The sequence below is a fragment of the Salmo salar genome, chromosome 29 (genome assembly GCF_965601325.2).
Source record: "Salmo salar chromosome 29, fSalSal1, whole genome shotgun sequence".
In the NCBI taxonomy this organism is placed as follows: Eukaryota; Metazoa; Chordata; class Actinopteri; order Salmoniformes; family Salmonidae; genus Salmo; species Salmo salar.
In genome coordinates this window covers 8,775,963-8,795,681 of record NC_138319.1, presented here as the reverse complement: position 1 = coordinate 8,795,681, position 19,719 = coordinate 8,775,963, and the positions used below count along the sequence as shown (strand labels likewise).

General features: G+C 43.3%; 1 protein-coding gene across 2 annotated transcripts in view; it reads right to left on the bottom strand.

The window, feature by feature from the left end:
* The window catches only part of LOC106590058 (cadherin-20), a 171,361-nt gene that overhangs the window by 12,116 nt on the left and 139,526 nt on the right, over positions 1-19,719 (bottom strand). For both annotated transcript variants that reach the window (XM_014180571.3, XM_014180570.3), the window contains exons 5-10: positions 17,864-18,031; positions 16,420-16,607; positions 15,794-16,047; positions 2,536-2,672; positions 1,441-1,562; positions 1,060-1,177 (exon numbers count right to left, since the gene is read on the bottom strand). In XM_014180571.3, the coding sequence (XP_014036046.3) occupies positions 1,060-1,177; positions 1,441-1,562; positions 2,536-2,672; positions 15,794-16,047; positions 16,420-16,607; positions 17,864-18,031 (987 nt within the window). The remainder of the gene's footprint in view (positions 1-1,059; positions 1,178-1,440; positions 1,563-2,535; positions 2,673-15,793; positions 16,048-16,419; positions 16,608-17,863; positions 18,032-19,719) is intronic.

Genomic DNA, 19,719 nt, shown 5'->3' with positions numbered 1-19,719 from the left:
CGTAGGAAGTGTCACGTAACAGCAGAGATCCTCTGTAATGGATAGAGATATTCAAGAAGGGGAAGAAATTGTCAGACAGGCCACTTCCTGCATGGAATCTTCTCAGGTTTTGGCCTGCCATACGAGTTCTGTTATACTCACAGACTCCATTCAAACAGTTTTAGAAACTTTAGGGTGTTTTCTATCTAAAGCCAATAATTATATGCATATTCTAGTTACTGGGCAGGAGTAGTAACCAGATTAAATCGGGTACGTTTTTTATCCAGCCGTGTCAAGCCCTAACAGGTTAATATTAGGAAGGTGTTCCTAATGTATGTACACTCAGTGTATGTAACATCATTACCAAGAGCGGTGTTTGTCAGACCATGAGTCATCCCAAAAATCTGTTTTTTCAAGTAAACGTCTGTAGCATCTGAAATGTTTGACCTACAAACTATTATGACAACTCTATGGCTTTGCTCCACGCCCCTCTACGACCCCCTTCAGACTCGTCTGAAGACGGTACTGTCGATGTGCCAACCTCTGTTTGGTAGCATCTGAACTGTTTGGGCTACAAACTAATGTGGAAAATGGAGATTCTCACGAACACGCCTCTATGGGAAATGGAGATTCTCACGAACACGATGGTGTTCTCCGTTTGTTCTATGACCCCCACAAGTGTCACATGACTCGTCTGAAGGTAATCAGTACCGGTTAAAAAAAAAGTTTTTCACCTTTATATATCTCCTAGATTTCGGACACGCACTTCAAAACCGTTTTTCTTATTATTTATTTTTTGACTGTCCCTTTTTGCAATTTATGAATTTGTAATCCCTTTCGTTTCCATGGGCTTTAAAGGCCAAAATCAATATTTTATCAAATATACCTGCATACATTTTTTTTATTGTTTCTGATACCTAAAGGGGTCCTAAAATTCAAAATCAAGCCCACACCTTAGACTCTAAAGAATTAAGCACAAAAGGGAAATTATGTCAACAGAAAATGGTGGAGTGTTACAAAAAAATTCACGTGCAGGTAGTGATGTGGGTTTTACTGCTGTATAATAAAGCCTTTATTTACCTTGGTTGTCTCTGAGGGTGAAGTTGGGGTTGTTAGCAGCCTCTGGTGCCAGGCTGTAGTAGAAGTGCTGACCTCCCAGAGGATCATCTGGGTCTATTGCCGTCACTGTCTGAATCAGCTTAGGTCACCAGACAACAAGACAACAGCCAGGAGATGGGAGAGAGAGACAGTTAGGATCACCGACCTGAGACAAGTTGTGAGTGAAACTGACAGATATTATTATGCAGATATTTATTTACAGTATTCCATCATTTTGAATAATTCTTCATACGATAAAATCACAGGTTTGCAAATGCTGGTTATTGGTCTGCCTCTGTTCAGGTCTTGCATGTGTATCTTCCATGTGTATGTGTATGTGTGTGTGTATGTATGCCTCTGTACCTGTCCAGCCTTGGCGCTCTCACAGACGAATGCTTCAAAGTACTGTGTCAGCGATGGAGGGTTATCATTCACGTCCAGAATCTTCACAGCTACAGACACACTCCCGATCATACTGGGATTACCTGGAAGAAAACACACACATATACACACACACACAAGTTAGTGTACAAGACACACACACACACACTAGCCAATGCCGAAAGACAGACTAGGATGAAATACTCGAAATGGTTGCTTAGAATAAGATTACAATTCAGTTATTATCCTAAATGGCCATTTGCATACCTTAATCACTGGAAATGCTAGCAGTGGAAATGTGTACTTGGCAATGGAAATGCTAGCAGGCAGTAACTACTTTCTCAGCTTTCATCAAACAATTGATCAATCAATAGCTTGACTTTGGCACTCTCCAGTTGAGGGTGACTGGCTCTCTGCGCTGCATGTGTGTGTGTGTGTGGGTGTGTGTGTAGACTCCAAGTAACAACTCTCTCTCTCTCTCTCCCCCTCCATCTCTCCCTGGGGCCTACAGCTACAACACAGCCCTCCCACCACACTGGATAATTTCTATTCCTCTGCTGTCTTCTTTTGTCCCTGTCCCTCTCCACCCCCCCTCCTTCTGATAACCAATTGATTCATATGTGCCAATTTGACCCAATTAAGGTGTGTTTTATTCAATGAAGCCGTTAATTAAAACAAAGCTCCCCTCGTTAGTGTGCATTCCAAACAAACAAAAACAAAACAAGAGGACTGAAGGTGACTCTCCTGGGTCCTGAATACTCCCGCTGTGTACAAGTCTGTTTTATATTGTCACACAATATAATATAATAATGTGGCCTTATTGAAAATAAACCAGATATATGTGTATGTAGCATACCGTACGTGGCTTCGTCCCAAATGGCACCATGTTCCCTATATAGTGCACTTCTTTTGTACTATGTAGACAATAGGGTGTCATTTGGGACTCACCCTATAGATGTGTGTAAACGGTATCAGTGTGTGTGTGTACGTGTGTGTGTACGTGTGTGTGTGTACGTGTGTGTGTGTACGTGTGTGTGTGTACGTGTGTGTGTGTACGTGTGTGTGTGTGTGACGTACTCATCTCCATTGCCAGGACGGTGATGTTATGCCAGGATAACTCTTCTCTGTCTAGCGCCAGCACCGTCATCAACGCCCCGGAAGTGATGTCAATGTAGAAATATTTCCCCAGGTCAGTGGTCATCTCTATGGAATACCTGGTGACAGGGGTAACCAATGTTGAGTAACACTTACCTGGTATTTATATACATTGCCTTCAGAAAGTATTCACACCCCTTGACTTCTTCCACATTTTGTTTTGTTACGAAGTGTTATTACAATGGATTTAATTGTCTTTTTTTTTCTCCAAGATCTACACAAAATACTCTGTAATGTGAAAGTGGAAGAAAAATTTGAACAATTGTACAAAATCTATGAAAAATAAAACACGACTATACCTTGATTAGATTCAACCCCGACTCAATACGTGTTAGAATCACCTTTGGCAGTGATTATAGCTGTGAGTCTTTCTGGGTAAGTCTCTAACATGCCAACCACAACGCTCGTGTCATGTGCGCGAGCGTTGCAAAATAAATGTACACATAAATGTTACTCAATCATTGCACCCAATCTGCTAGCACGTGTCAACAAGAGTCTGCGTAGCTGCAAGTGACGCGCTGCAAGTTCCGCCGCTCCAATCTCCTCATTGGTTTTTAGGAGCATATACCCACGTGCCCTCTTCTGACTGGTTTTTAGGAGCATACACAGTGGCTTGCGAAAGTATTCACCCCCTTGGCATTTTTACTATTTTGTTGCCTTACAATCTGGAATTAAAATAGATTTTTGGGGGGTTTGTATCATTTGATTTACACAACATGCCTACCACTTTGAAGATGCAATTTTTTTTTTTGTGAAACAGATAAGACAGAAAAAATGAAAACTTGAGCGTGCATATCTATTCACCCCCCCAAAGTCAGTACTTTGTTGAGCCACCTTTTGCAGCAATTATAGCTGCAAGCCTCTTGGGGTATGTCTCTATAAGCTTGGCACATCTAGCCACTGGGATTTTGGCCTATTCTTCAAGGCAAAACTGCTCCAGCTCCTTCAAGTTGGATCGGTTCTGCTGGTGTACAGCAACCTTTAAGTTGTACCACAGATTCTCAATTGGATTGAGGTCTGGGCTTTGACTAGGCCATTCCAAGACATTTAAATGTTTCCCCTTAAACCACTTGAGTGTTGCTTTAGCAGTATGCTTAGGGCCATTGTCCTGCTGGAAGGTGAACCTCCGTCCCAGTCTCAAATCTCTGGAAGACTGAAACAGGTTTCCCTCAAGAATTTTCCTGTATTTAGTGCCATCCATCATTCCTTCAATTCTAACCAGTTTCCCAGTTCCTGCTGACAAAAAAACATCCCCACAGCATGACGCTGCCACCACCATGCTTCACTGGATGGCATTGTCGGGGTGATGAGAGGTGTTGGGTTTGCGCCAGACATAGCATTTTCCTTGATGGCCAAAAAGCTACATTTTAGTCTCATCTGACCAGAGTACCTTCTTCCATATGTTTGTGGAGTCTCCCACATACCATTAGGCAAACACCAAATGTGTTTGCTTATTTCTTTCTTTAAGCAATGTATTTCTTTGGGCCAGTCTTCCGTAAAGGCCAGCTCTGTGGCTTAAAATGGTCCTTTGGACAGATACTCCAATCTCCACTGTGGAACTTTGCAGCTCCTTCAGGATTATCTTGGGTCTCTTTGTTGCCTCTCTGATTAATGCCCTCCATGACTGGTCTGTGAGTTTTGGTGGGCGGCCCTCTCTTGGCAGGCTTGTTGTGGTGCCATATTCTTTCCATTTCTTAATAATGGATTTAATGGTGCTCCGTGGGATGTTCAAAGTTTCAGATATTTTTTTATAACCCAACCCTGATATGTACTTCTCCACAACTTTGTCCATGACCTGTTTGGAGAGCTCCTTGGTCTTCGTGGTGCTGCTTGCTTGGTGGTGCCCCTTGCTTAGTGATGTTGCAGACTCTGGGGCCTTTCAGAACAGGTGTATATATACTGAGATCATGTGACACTTAGATTGCACACAGGTGGACGTTATTTAACAAATTATGTAACTTCTGAAGGTAACTGATTACACCAGATCTTATTTAGGGGCTTCATAGCAAAGGGGGTGAATACATATGCACCCATCACTTTTCCATTTATTTATTTTTTGAATTTTCTGAAACAAGTTATTTTATTAATTTCGTGTATATGTCCATTACATGAAATCCAAATTAAAATTTGTTTAAATTACAGGTTGTAATGCAACAAAATAGGAAAAATACTTTTGCAAGGCACTGTACCCACGTAAGTCCGAAGAAGAAGAAGAAGAAGCCTGAAGGAGGAGAGATTACTAGAAACAAAAATAAATATATTGTCACGTACTGACCAGTAAGGGGTCATTTTGTTATCATAGTATGGTCAGGACGTGGCAGGGGTGTGTTTGATTTATGTGTCTTTGGTTTTTGTGTAATGTTCTATGTTGTCCTTTTCTATGTTTGAATGTCTATTTAGTCTATTTCTATGTTCATGTTTGGTTTCAATTGGAAGCAGCTGTTCTTCGTTGCTTCTAATTGGAGGCCATATTTAAGAAGGGGGTTTTTGTCACTGTGTTTGTGGGTAGTTATTTTCTGTATAGCTGGTAAGCCTTATAGAACTGTTTCGTCGTTGTTTGTTATTTTTTTTAAGTGTTCATGTTTAGTAAAATAAAAGAAGAAGAACATGAGCACTGCACCCACTGCGTTTTGGTCCCATCATTACGACGAATATGACAGAACTATCCACCAAAACAGGACCAAGCAGCAGAGGAAGGAGCAGCGGAGGAGCTATATGGAGTCATGGACCTGGGAGGAGATCCTGGATGGGGCAGGACCTTGGCACCAGGCTGGGGAGTACCGACGCCCTAAGGAGGAGCTGGAGGCAGCCAACGCGGAGCGGCGCCATTACGAGGCGTTATATGCAGAAATTGGCAAGTGCGAGAGGCAGCCCCCACATTTTTTTTTTGGGGGGGGGGACACGGGCAGTATGGCTAAGTCAGGTCGTAGACCTGAGCCAACTCCCCGTGCTTATTACGGGGAGCGACGGATCGAGAAAGCATCGAGCTATGCGGAAATGCGCACTGTATTGCCCAGACGCATTCAAAGGCCGGTGCAAACGGTGAAAGCTCCTCAGTTTGGCCAGGCTATGGTGAGCACTCAGCCAAGAAGGGTTGTGCAGGCCGTATGCTCCAGACCTCCAGTGCATCTCCAGGGTCCAGTTTACCCTGTTCCTGCTCCTCGCACTAGCCTTGATGTGCGTGTTACTAGGCTGGCGCCTCCAAAGCCAGCCCCACACATCAGGCCTTTAGTGCGCTTGCCCAGTCCAGTACGTCCTGTTCCTGCTCCTCGCACTAGCCTTGAGGTGCGTGTCACCAGTCTGGCGCCTCCAAAGCCAGCCCCACGCACCAGACCTTTAGTGCGCTTGCCCAGTCCAGTACGTCCTGTTCCTGCTCCTCGCACTAGCCCTGTGGTGCACGTCCCTAGTCTGGCGCCTCCAAAGCCAGCCCCACGCACCAGGCCTTTAGTGCGCAGTCCCCGTCTAGAGCTTCCGGCGACAGTGCCCCGTCTAGAGCTTCCGGCAACAGTGCCCCGTCTAGAGCTTCCGGCGACCTCCCACAGTCCGGAACCGACAGAGACATCCCACAGTCCGGAACCGACAGAGACGTCCCACAATCCGGAACCGACAGAGTCGCCCGCCAGTCCGGCGCAGCCAGAGTCGCCCGCCAGTCCGGCGCAGCCAGAGTCGCTCCTCAGCCCAGAGCCTTCAGCAGACAGGTTAGGTTGGAGACTAGGGCCAGAGCCACCTCCGTAGGGGGGAGTTTGGGGAAGGGGGAGGTGTTTGCACAGGAACCGTCGGTGACGGTGGCCACCCTCCCTTCCCTCCCTTTATTTTTTTGTTTTGTTGTTGTGGGTTATTGTTGGGGTCTTTTGGTTAAGGTGCATTCGGGGTCTGCACCTTTGGGGGGGGGGGTACTGTCTCGTCCTGACCAGTAAGGGGTCATTTTGTTATTATAGTATGGTCAGGACGTGGCAGGGGTGTGTTTGATTTATGTGTCTTGAGTTTTTGGGTAATGTTCTATGTTGTCTATTTCTATGTTTGAATGTCTATTTCTATGTTCAGGTTTAGTTTGGCCTTCAATTGGAAGCAGCTGTTCTTCGTTGCTTCTAATTGGAGGCCATATTTAAGTAGGGGGTTTTTGTCACTGTGTTTGTGGGTAGTTATTTTCTGTATAGCTGGTAAGCCTTATAGAACTGTTTCGTCGTTGTTCGTTATTTTTGTTAAGTGTTCACGTTTAGTAAAATAAACGAAGAAGAAGATGAGCACTGCACCCGCTGCGTTTTGGTCCCATCATTAAGACGAATATGACAGAACTACCCACCAAAACAGGACCAAGCAGCGGAGGAAGGAGCAGCAGAGGAGCTATATGGAGTCATGGACCTGGGAGATCCTGGATGGGGCAGGACCTTGGCACAAGGCTGGGGTGTACCGGCGCCCTAAGGAGGAGCTGGAGGCAGCCAACGTGGAGCGGCGCCATTACGAGGCATTATATGCAGAGATTGGCAAGTGCGAGAGGCAGCCCCCACATTGTTTTTTTTGGGGGGGCACACGGGTAGTATGGCTAAGTCAGGTCGTAGGCCTTGTCACTGTGTTTGTGGGTAGTTCTTTTCTGTATAGCTGGTAAGCCTTATAGAACTGTTTCGTCGTTGTTTGTTATTTTTGTTAAGTGTTCACGTTTAGTAAAATAAAAGAAGAAGAAGATGGGCACTGCACCCACTGCGTTTTGGTCCCATCATTACGATGAATATGACATGAATAAAATCTGTGGATTAATTGTCAGAGTAGAGGACCTTGTGCATTTCAGGTAATTTAACAACCCAATGTGTATATCCCAGATCAAATTAGCTAGCAACAGGAATCTATTCATGTTTAATACTTTTCAACCTGTCCTCAAATTAATGTAGTTGGTTCAGAGTTAGTCTGGTCAGCATGTAGGACAGGGATCATCAACTAGATTCAGCCTCGGGCCGTTTTTTTCTGGAACGGATGGTTGGGTTGCCGGATCATAATTACAAATATTTTGTGGACTGCAAATTGACTGCAACATGCCCAAACAGATATCATTTTTGACTAAAACATAATAATTTCAAATGTTGCTTACATTTGAATAGGATCATGTGTCTCTCCATTATGCATGGGAATACTTGGGAACAGATTTCTTAACTTAAAATTGCTTGGAGCTGATTTCCTAATGTTTTTACAGTCTTATGTCCAACAATGAATGTGTTTTTTTCCACTCAGTTTCTTTTTTTTATCCTGAAAAACTCCCCAATCCATAATGATTACAGCCACCACTATGCTTGAACATATGGTGAGTGGTTATCATTAATGTGTTGTATTGGATTTACCAGAAATATCACACTGTGTATTCAGGTCAAAAGTGAATTGCTTATCCACATTTTTTGCAGTATTACTTTAGTGACTTGTTTTGGAATACTTTTATTCTATAAAGTCTCCCTTCTTTTCACTCTGTCATTTAGGCTATTATTGTTGAGTAACTACAATGTTGTTGATCCATCGACAGTTTTCTCCTATCACAGCCATTAAGCCCTGTAACTGTTTTAAAGCCACCATTAGCCTCATGGTGAAATCCCTGAGCTGTTTCCTTCCTCTCTGGCAACTGAGTTTGGAAGGACACCTGTATATTTGTAAAGACTGGGTGTATTGATACACCATCCAAAGTGTAATTAATAACTTCACCATGCTCAAAGGTATATTCAGTGTCTGCAATCTACCAATAGGTGCCCTTCTTTGCGAGGCATTGGAAATCATCCCTAGTCTTTGTGGTTGTATCTGTGTTTGAAATGTCCATGCAAAAATTGTTTAGGGTTGCCATAACAAAGAGGTTGAATAATTATTGAATCAAAGACATTTCAGCTTTTCATTATTAATATATATATATATATTTTTAACATAACTCCACTTTGACATTATGGGGTATTGTTTGTTGGCCAGTGACCAAAAAATCTCAAGTAAATACATTTAAATGCAATTTGTTATACAACAAAATGTGGAAAAGGTCAAGGGGTGTGAATATAAAGCATGCACATACCTTTATCTATTGCATGAGCTGTGGCATCTTCTTGTTCAAGAAATACTAAAGAAAATTATTGTTCTTTTTAACATGAGTTCTTCTTTATTCTAGTTAACCGGAGCCGTAAAGTATAGTGAGTGCATTGAACTGGAATCTCCCGCGCTCCAACTGCACGTGGTCACGTGGCATCACATACATTGTCCCACTGATCTTGGCATTTTGGACGCAGTAATTACACAATTACTGCAGTTGAACTGCAGTTATACTGCACTCTAACTGCAGTATACCAAAATTACAGTTTTTTTACTGCAGTGTAACTGCAGTTAGATTGCAGAATAACTGCAGTTCAGCTGTAACAACTACATCCAAAATACCACAGTCAACCGCAGTTACTACACTTTTAAAAGTGACATTTTTAGGGGAAGGGTCGTGTGTGTTCATGCACTCTCATGACATTACATTTACATTTTAGCAGACGCTCTCATCCAGAGCAATTTACAGTAGTGAATGCATACATTTCATACATTTTTTTCTCCATACTGGCCCCCCGTGGGAATTGAACCCACAATCCTGGTGTTGCAAACACCATGCAAACACCATGCTCTACCAACTGAGCCACATGACAGACATGACAAAGTTTCTAAATTCTGTGGGCACCCTTATGAAAAAAGTTTGCATTCAGAGTGCAGTATAACTGCAGTACACTGCGTCCAAAATAACACCGTTTTTTTTTACTGCAGTAATTTTTCAGTGTAACTGCAGTCAGAGTGCAGTGTCATAACTCTCCTGTGAAGATCTGAAGGATCAGCTCTACAGCGTCCTCTCTATCCTACTCTGTATTCCAAGCAGTTTTAGTGGTCCGTGGACACTTAAGGAAAAGTCTTGTCGAGTTTGTTTCATTTGGTGACCTCATGAAGGACAGGAGACACACATTACTGTATCTTCGTTTGTATACACTTCTCAATTATGAGGTGTGCATCTGAATGTTGTATAAAATAAATTATTAATCATAGGAATGCTTTCGGAAAGATAACAATGTGATCTTAGTCTTCTAAATGAGAAATGTTTTTCATAGTGACTTATGATCAGTCAGTTGCCACGCCCCTGTGAGCACAGATATTACATGGTGTCATGGAATGCCTCCTTTTCTACTAAAAGTATAAAACCCACTTCTGACAAAATGTACATCAGACCAGTTGAAATGGTTGGCAACTCTACCAATGGACAAGACCAGAGAAATTGGAGATCAATCCCACGTTGAAATGGCTAAGAAATCTACAAACTAAAGAACAATTATTCAGGCTGCAGCTGTTTAAGTACTTTAGTTTGGTAAAAGCAACCGGTTTGAACGACCGAATGGTACTCTGACATATCCATTATAACAAGCTACAACTACGAAATAGTTTGATCTCTGGTAGACAAACCAGAGACTTTCTGTCGAATATCTGTCCAGCAGACGGACCGGCGATCGCAGAAAGGGACAACAAAGACATAAACTTGTAAATATTGAAATTGAAATTTATTTTCAAATCAGCGGTTGTTCATGTTCAAAGAATTAACATTTCCATGAATGTAGTTATCGACTCGGAATTTCACCCTCTTGAGCTGTCCCCACCCCTTTCCTTTGTCTACCAATCTGTCATATTGGTTTCGTCCACTAGGGACTTTTCTTTGTGTCATGTTAATAACCAATGTATAACCTACTGTGTGTGTGTTTATGTAATTATGTGATTGATTAGTTAGTTAGTAAATACATAGTTAAGCCAATTTGTATATCGCTGATTCATGATTAATGTTAGGGTTCGTGCAGATATCCAAGGGTTTGCGACATTCAGGAATGAGACTGATGAGGTAATAATACATTAATAGAAGACTGTAATCAATAAGATAATAAAATATCTGAAGAGTTATATTCGGGAAATCGTAACTCTATTAACAACATTTTCCCGTGGTGCCTCGACTTCCTAGTTAATTACTATTCTGTGATTCGTTTAACCTGTTAGGGCTAGGGGGCAGTATTGACACAGCCGGATAAAAAACATACCCGATTTAATCTGGTTACTACTCCTGCCCAGTAACTAGAATATGCATATAATTATTGGCTTTGGATAGAAAACACCCAAAGTTTCTAAAACTGTTTGAATGGTGTCTGTGAGTATAACAGAACTCATATGGCAGGCCAAAACCTGAGAAGATTTCAAGCAGGAAGTGGCCTGTCTGAGAAGTAGTGTTTCATCTTGGCTCTTTTTATTGAAGACTCAGGATCTGTGCAATAACGTGACACTTCCTACGGCTTCCATAGGCTATCAGAGCCCGGGAAAAAGCTGAACGATATCGAGGCAGGCTCTGGCTGAAACACTTTATCGCTTTTGGCAAGTGGCCACTCAGAGTACTATGGGCTTAGGCGCGTGCCCGCGTCGACCGAATGCTTTCTTTTCCTTTGTCTGTTTACCTAAACGCAGATTCCCGGTCGGAATATTATCGCTTTTTTATGAGAAAAATTGCATAAAAATTGATTTTAAACAGCGGTTGACATGCTTCGAAGTACGGTAATGGAATATTTAGATTTTTTTGGTCACGAATTGCGCCATGCTCGCCACCCTTATTTACCCTTTAGGATAGTGTCTTGAACGCACGAACAAAACGCCGCTATTTGGATATAACGATGGATTATTTTGGACCAAACCAACATTTGTTATTGAAGTAGAGGTCCTGGTAGTGCATTCTGACGAAGACAACAAAGGTAATAACAATTTTCTTATAGTAAATCTGACTTTGATGAGTGCTAAACTTGCTGGGTGTCTAAATAGCTAGCCCTGTGATGCCGGGCTATCTACTGAGAATATTGCAAAATGTGCTTTCACCGAAAAGCTATTTTAAAATCGGACATATCGAGTGCATAGAGGAGTTCTGTATCTATAATTCTTAAAATAATTGTTATGCTTTTTGTGAACGTTTATCGTGAGTAATTTAGTAAATTCACCGGCAGTGTTCGGTGGGAATGCTAGTCACATGCTAGTCACATGCTAATGTAAAAAGCTGGTTTTTGATATAAATATGAACTTGATTGAACAAAACATGCATGTATTGTATAACATAATGTCCTAGGGTTGTCATCTGATGAAGATCATCAAAGGTTAGTGCTACATTTAGCTGTGGTTTGGGTTTATGTGACATTATATGCTAGCTTGAAAAATGGGTGTCTGATTTTTTCTGGCTGGGTACTCTGCTGACATAATCTAATGTTTTGCTTTCGTTGTAAAGCCTTTTTGAAATCGGACAGTGTGGTTAGATTAACGAGAGTCTTATCTTTAAAATGGTGTAAAATAGTCATATTTTCGAAAAATTGAAGTAATAGCATTTCTAAGGTATTTGAATAACGCGCCACAGGATTCAACTGGCTGTTGAGTAGGTGGCGCTTTGGTGTAGGTGGCAAGCGTCCCACCTAGCCCATAGAGGTTAATCATGGAATAATTACACATAGAGAATTTATTTGATTATTTTTTCAGTCTTCACATGTAATGACAGCAAATGCTACAACAGCTGTATAACTGCAGTACACTGCAGGTATTCTGCAATTACTGCGTCCAAATACCACAGTCGAATGCAGTTACTACACTTTTACTGCAGTTTCAAAACTGAAATGCAATTCGAGCTAGCCCACCAATGCCATCCCAACCCGGGTTGAATTCAAAGTGCCAATGGAAATTACGCTTTATTTAATAAGGCATTGCGGTAAAGGTTGGAGGTACGACAAACTGCCCCTCAAACCGTCTCAGTTGTGATCGAATCAGCAATATCTCTGCATTCTGCCAAATTGAGCTGCAGCACAGAGCTGGTGTGTGTGTGTACCTGCGATGGGCTTTACTGTGCTGTGCTGCACAGGCTGGCTCATCTCCTGCCACCACGGGCCACTTTCCAAAGCACTCCTCAGAGAACATCACGCAACAATGAGTAAACAGACAGACACTCAGCGATGAAGCCAGATGATTGGGGGGGAGCACTACTTCAGGACACAGTTTAATCCCATATTCATAGCGTCTCAAAGAAGGAAATTAAGTCGATTTAGGATCCTACTGGGAAAGACCTGAAAGAACACACCTATGTTAAGTGTATAGTGATCTATCTCTTTCCCTCCCTCCCTCCCTCCCTCCCTCCCTCCCTCCCTCCCTCCCTCCCTCCCTCCCTCCCTCCCTCCCTCCCTCCCTCCCTCCCTCCCTCCCTCCTCCCTCCCTCCCTCCCTCCCTCCCTCCCTCCCTCCCTCCCTCCTTTCTGTCTCAGTGTGAACTAAACTCAGTGTGAACTAAACTCCCAATGGCAGGCTTCCTGACCCATCATTGTGCAGCAGTACACACAGAGAAAATGGAGAGAGTTCTCAGCTATACACAGAGAGAGTCCTTGGCAGAATCGCCTGGTCTGTCAGACTGGTTTAGACCCTACAGACACACACACACACACACACACACCACACACACACACACACACACACACCACCACACACACACACCACACACACACCACCCCCCCGTAGATGTGGAATGGCAAGCTGTCAATGTTTAAGGCAGACCCAGCATCAGCAGCACTCTATGTACCCTCCTTTACTGATTTGACTGTGTGTATGTCAGGGTGTGTGTGTGTGCGTTTGTGTGTGTGTGTGCCAGCGTGTGTTTGCATGTGTTTTGGGAACCATGATGCCGAGGGCAGGGAACATGCCCAGCATAGACGATGGCAGGGGAAGATCCCCCTAAAGGAGTACTATTAATATCACTCTATGGTGTGTGTGTTTGTGTGTGTGTGTGTGTGTTTGCCAGTGACAGTTTGAGACAGCAAGTGTTGAGAGAAAGAGGGAGAGAGAAAGGCCTCCTCTCTCCTGTTGTATTGATTCCCCCATTTAAGGTCAACCTTATTCCCAATGGGACTTGGTCAAAAGTAATGTGCTACATAGGGAAAAAGGTGCAATTTGGGACGCATACGCTGTCTGTCATATAGTAATGTTAGCCACACCATTTGGCCCCGGTGAAACAATTGCAGTTCAAGGTTGATGCTCTTACTGTAGCCATGCTCACAGGGCTGGTTTGATTTGCATCCTCACACACATCATTCCCAGAGCTTTCGCTATCTGCTTCAAGCGTGTCCCCCAAATGGCACCCTATTCCCTATTGCACTAAACAGGGAATAGAGTACCATTTGGGACACTTTCTGAGAGGGGTTGTAGTGTATTCACTAAAGCCACATTATCTAACAGACACTCCCAACACAGCTTTACGAAGAGGGATAACATTGGAATACCAGCATTCTGAAATAGCAGTTCATTTTAATGGCGAGAAATGATTTGTACTTAGATCCCATACAAATACACTATATATACAAAGTATGTAAACACCCCTTCAAATCAGTGGATTCGGCTATTTTCAGCCACACCCGTTGCTGACAGCTGTATAAAATTGAGCACACAGCCATGCAATCTCCATAGACAAACACTGGCACTAGAATGTCCTTACTGAAGAGATCAGTGACTTTCAACGTGGCACCGTCATAGGATGTCATCTTTCCAACAAGTCAGTTCGTCAAATTTCTACACTGCTAGAACTGCCCCGGTCAACTGTAAGTGCTGTTATTGTGAATTGGAAACTTCTAGGAGCAACAACGGCTCAGCCGTGAAGTGGTAGGCCACACAAGCACACAGAATGGGATCACTGAGTGCTGAAGCGAATACCGTGTAAAAATGGTCTGTCCTCCAGTTGCAACACTCACTACCGAGTTCCAAACTGCCTCTGGAAGCAACATCCACGCAATAACTTTGTCGGTAGCTTCATGAAATGGATTTCCATGGCCCAGCAGCGCACACACAAGCCTAAGCTCACCATGTGCAATGCCAAGTGTTGGCTGGAGTGGTGTAAAGCTCGCCACCATTGGATTCTGGTGCAGTGGAAACGCGTTTTCTGGAGTTATGAATCACGCTTCACAATCTGGCAGTCCAACTGACAAATCTGGGTTTGGCAGAAGCCAGGAGTACGCTACCTGTTGCAATGCATAGTTCCAACTGTTAAGTTTAGTGGAAGAGGAATAATGGTCTGGGACTAGGCCCCTTAGTAACGCTACAGCATACAATGACATTCTAGACGATTCTGCACTTCCAACTTTGTGGCAACATTTTGGGGAAGGCCCTTTCCTGTTTCAGCATGACAATGCCCCCATGCACAAAGCAAGGTCCATACTGTTTGAAACTGTTTGTCGAAATCGGTGTGGAAGAACTTGACTGGCCTGCACAGAGCTCTGACCCCAACCCCATCGAACACCTTTGGGATGAATTGGAACTGCGAGTAATCCGACTGCGAGTAATGCCTGATCGCCCAACATAAGTGCCCGACCTCACTAATGCTTTTGTAGCAGAATGGAAGCAAGTCCCCGCAGCAATGTCCCAACATAGTGGAAAGCCTTCCCAAAAGAGTGGAGGCTGTTATAGCAGCAAAGGGGGGACCATTCCATGATTTTGGAATGAGCTGTTCGACAGGCAGGTGTCCAGGTCATGTAGTGTATGTGGCTCCAGCTGAAATGTGCATATTGAAAGATTTTCAAATCTAACAATCCAAAAATGTTTAGCCTCAAGTTATCATGTGAATGTTGATAAGTAGCAGTGTCAGATGAGCCCCTGACCCTTAGTGAATTTCCCAGCCCTATATCCTCTAGATATAGGGCTGGGATATTATACATTGCTGCAAATTGACCTCAAGAAGCCCAAACAGATATAACATTTGACTGAAAGTAATGCACTATATAAGGAATAGGGTGCCATTTGGGATGCACAGTGAAACTACGCTCCACTCTAACTCAACATCTGCTCTGTGAGTGAGGTAAACACACTGCATAATTTAAAACAATGGGAAAGTCTCCTAATACCACACAATCCAGTATGCTTTGACTGATTAGGGTTCTTAAAAATGCCAGATCATCATCATTAACACCATCCTCATTTCCAATTAACTAAAATCGCATAGCCTATTGTCTATATCACTCAGAGCTGTCACATCAGCTCAATGTTTTTTTTTAAACACAGCCTTGTACACTCCAATACCATACTGACACCATCTGGCCACAAGATGACATTACATGACATTGGTTAAAACATTTTGGGTGTTATTTTATTGTTAACCCTGTCCTCACCTGATGGAGTTATTGGAAGAATCAGGGTCTCTGGCAGAGACTGTCTTGAACACTGTGCCGATCTCTGCTTCTTCAGAGACCTCTATGTAGTACGCAGCAGAGCTAAACTCTGGGGGCTCGTCTATATCCTCTACGCTGACGTGAACAATGGTAACATGGCTGAACGGGCCCTTGTCCAGAAAACGGTGGTCCAGGTGTGTGTTGGCTCCTTCTATCTTCAGAGTGTAGCTTGCTTTGCTCTCAAAGTTCAGAGGCTAAAGGGGAGAGAGACATGTTTACCGCATTAGTAGGTACGTTGTATCATAGGGACAATTAATATAAATATTTAAATAAAGAGGTTGCGGAGGTTTCTGTGCACTTAGGCACCTCCACAAAAAAAAGGTTTACAGGTAGGTTGAGAAGGATCCACTAGGAGTGAATCAACTGTTTATCAATCAAATAATGATTCTAAATTAAATTGAGTTCAATGTGACTTATTGCATTTACATTTTTGTCATTTACTGCTGTGTCGACTTCTCTGTCCTCTGTCAGAGGACACTCAAAGCATGTCATTACCTTTCATTGAAGTCTACCCTGTGTGTGTGTTTTCATTGGTGTAACCTTTCATTGATGTCTACCCTCTGTACCTTTTTGATGGTGATGATGCCAAACAGATTGGTGGGGTCTGTGCTGATGTCGAAGGTGTCTCTCCCGTCTCCGTCGATGATGCTGTACCTCATCTCCGCGTTGATGCCAATGTCACGATCCTTCGCCCGGATACGACCCACAACAGACCCCACGGGAGCCGACTCCAGAACACTCATCTGATACAGCTCTGAGAATGGGAAGGAGAGAGGAGAGAGTTAAATACATTTCTTTAGTTGATGAGGTATTATGTAATAACATGTGTTTGCTCATTGTTCCTCTAGAGGGTGCCACATTTATGTAATTACACCAGGACATTAGAAGGATAAACCACAGACCGTTGAGCACAAATTGGTTCAGTCTGAGAGACGGTTCGTAAATTGGGTTGTATTGTCTTATGGGTCAACGAGAATTAATTTCAACAATTTAACCTAATTTCAAAAACAGGGCTGACAGCGGTTCTCAATTTGCCGTGCTCCCTCTGTCTGAACTGAAACGGTCACACATTATGGTTGTCAGACAAGTGTACCCGAAGCTCCTCACAACATATTAAAGTCTCACTTAAGCGATGTGACTAATTTGAGAGAAGAGAGGGGGACGTGGGGGAAATAAGGGAGGAGAAAGGGGAAAAGACGAGACCGCCAGTCAGGCAGAAAGCTAGGGGATGGCTGAGGATAGACAGATGATAGAGAGAGATGAACTGCTGATCTCTCATTGGACGGTAATGTGGAGATCAGGAATGGGGCCAATCAAAGAGACAGCATTGGGGCCGGAATGGGACTGGTGGCCGGGTAAAGAGAAAGAGAGAAAGAGAGGTGGGGGCATGGGTCGACTGGTGGCCGAAGAGGGATGGAAAGAGGGCGAGTAGTGAGAGGGTGGGGGAGGGGGGTAGAGGGAGGGATGATGAGGATAGAAAGAATAATGTGAGAGTGGGAAGGGTTAATGGGCTGGTGACAGACTGGTGGCCAAAGTAGATGATGAGGAGGAAGGAGAGAGAGAGAGCATGGTCTGAAGGAGAGGGACAAGCGAGGGGATACACTGTTGATTAAGTGGTGGAGAGGGCTGGAGAGAAAGAGCAAGAGGAGAGGACAGCAGAGACGGAACAGGAAGCGAGACATCCCACTCCCATTTTTTTCTGACTCATGTACAGTCAATGAACTAAGTAGACGAGACCCAGCTGCTGTCACATTGGTGTCTATGGGAGAGCCACCCCTTTAAGTAGACCTGAAATGTAAAAATGAAAATGGCCTGAGTGGTAATCGGCCTGAGTGGGACATCTTCATTTATCCACCACCTTTGAAGACAGAAGAGCAAGAACAAGAGGAGTGGAGAGGGATGGTTAATGAGAATGATGACAAGGAATTCAACAGTTGTGAAGATAAAATGAAGAATGGAATCCAAATAAACAAAAAGCCACAGGAGAAGACAGGAGGCTCTGCTTCTTACTCTGATCAAACACGGGTGGGTTATCGTTGACGTCGCTGAGGGTGATGTTGACGACAGTGGTTCCAGCCAGACCTCCTAGCTGGCCTCCCATGTCCTTGGCCTGGATGATGATGGAGTAGATCTCTCTGACCTCTCGGTCCATGCCCGCCAGAGACACACGCACCACGCCTGGGGGGACAGGGGGAGAGAGAGAGAGTGGGAGGACAATGAGAGAGAGAGAGAGAGAGAGAGAGGGGTGCGGGGGGAGAGGAGAGAGAGGTCACAGTTTGAAATGGTGTGATGGGAGGGTTAGCGGTGTAGTAGATGACTGGTCGTCAGGCAGATTAGGGACATGTCTTAGACTGGGCACCAAATAGCACAGTATTAAAAATGTAGTGCAATTTGTTTTTAGCGGAGCCCTATAGTGCAAAAGGGAATAGGGGAGTGCCATTTCGGTAGCAGCCAATGTCTTCTTTTCACGAATGAAGTCAGAATGTTATACTGTAGTTCAGGGATCTTCCACTTGATTCAGCTGCAGGGGAATTTTTTCTTGAGCAGATGCTCATGTAGCCAGAACATAATTACCAATAATTTGGAGAGGGCAAATTTATCGCAAGAAGCCCAAACAAATATAACATTAGACTAAAACATAATTTCAAACCTTGCTTACATTTGTATACGATCACATATACAGTGCATTCGGAAAGTATTCAGACCCCTTCACTTTTTCCATATTTTGTTACGTTACAGGCTTATTCTTAAATTAATTAAAATATTTTTGTCCCCCATCAATCTACACACATTACACATAATTGTTTTTGCAAATGTGTCAGTCAAAAGTTTGGACACATCTACTCATTCAAGGGTTTTTCTTTATTTTATAACACATAGAATCATGTGTTAACCAAAAAAGTATTAAACAAATCAAAATATATTTGAGATTTGAGATTCTTCAAAGAAGCAACCCTTTTCCTTGATGACAGCTTTGCACACTCTTGACATTCTCTCAACCAGCTTAACCTGGAATGCTTTTTCAACAGTCTTGAAGGAGTTCCCACATATGCTGAGCTTTTCCTTCACTCTGCGGTCCAACTCATCCCAAACCATCTCAATTGGGTTGAGTGATTGTGGAAGCCAGGTCATCTGATGCAACAATTCATCACTCTCCTTGGTCAAATAGCCTGGAGGTGTGTTGGGTCATTGTCCTGTTGAAAAACAAATGATAGTCCCACTAAGCGCAAATCAGATGGGATAGCGTATTGCTGCAGAATGCTGTGGTAGCCATGCTGGTTAGGTGTGCCTTGAATTCTAAATAAATCAGAGACAGTGTCACCAGCAAAGCACCCCCACACCATCACACCTCCTCTTCCATGCTTCACGGTGGGAACCACACATGCGTTGATCATCCGTTCACCTAAATCGTGTTGTCTGCTTTGCTTAATATAAGACATTTTAAATTATTTATACTTTCACTTTTGAAACTTAAGCACATTTAAAACCAAATACTTTTTGACTTTTACTCAAGTATTATTTTACTGGGTGACTTTCACTTTTACTTGAGTAATTTTATGAAAATTGGGTACATTTTCCAACACTGGAAATAGTAAAAATAAAGAAAAACCCTTGAATGAGTAGGTGTGTCCAAACTTTTGACTGGTACTATATATATATATATATATATATATATATACTTATTTTTTGCTCAGAAAACTTGGGGGACCAAATAAAATCAACTGCGGGCCGAGTTCGACTTGCAGGCCACCAGTTGGGGAACTCCGCTGTAGCGACTGTATTTGCTTATTCATTTTGGATTTGCCAGTTGTTACCATTGGCAGCCACAAGAGTGCATTCTTAACCCTGTTGATATGTGCCGTATG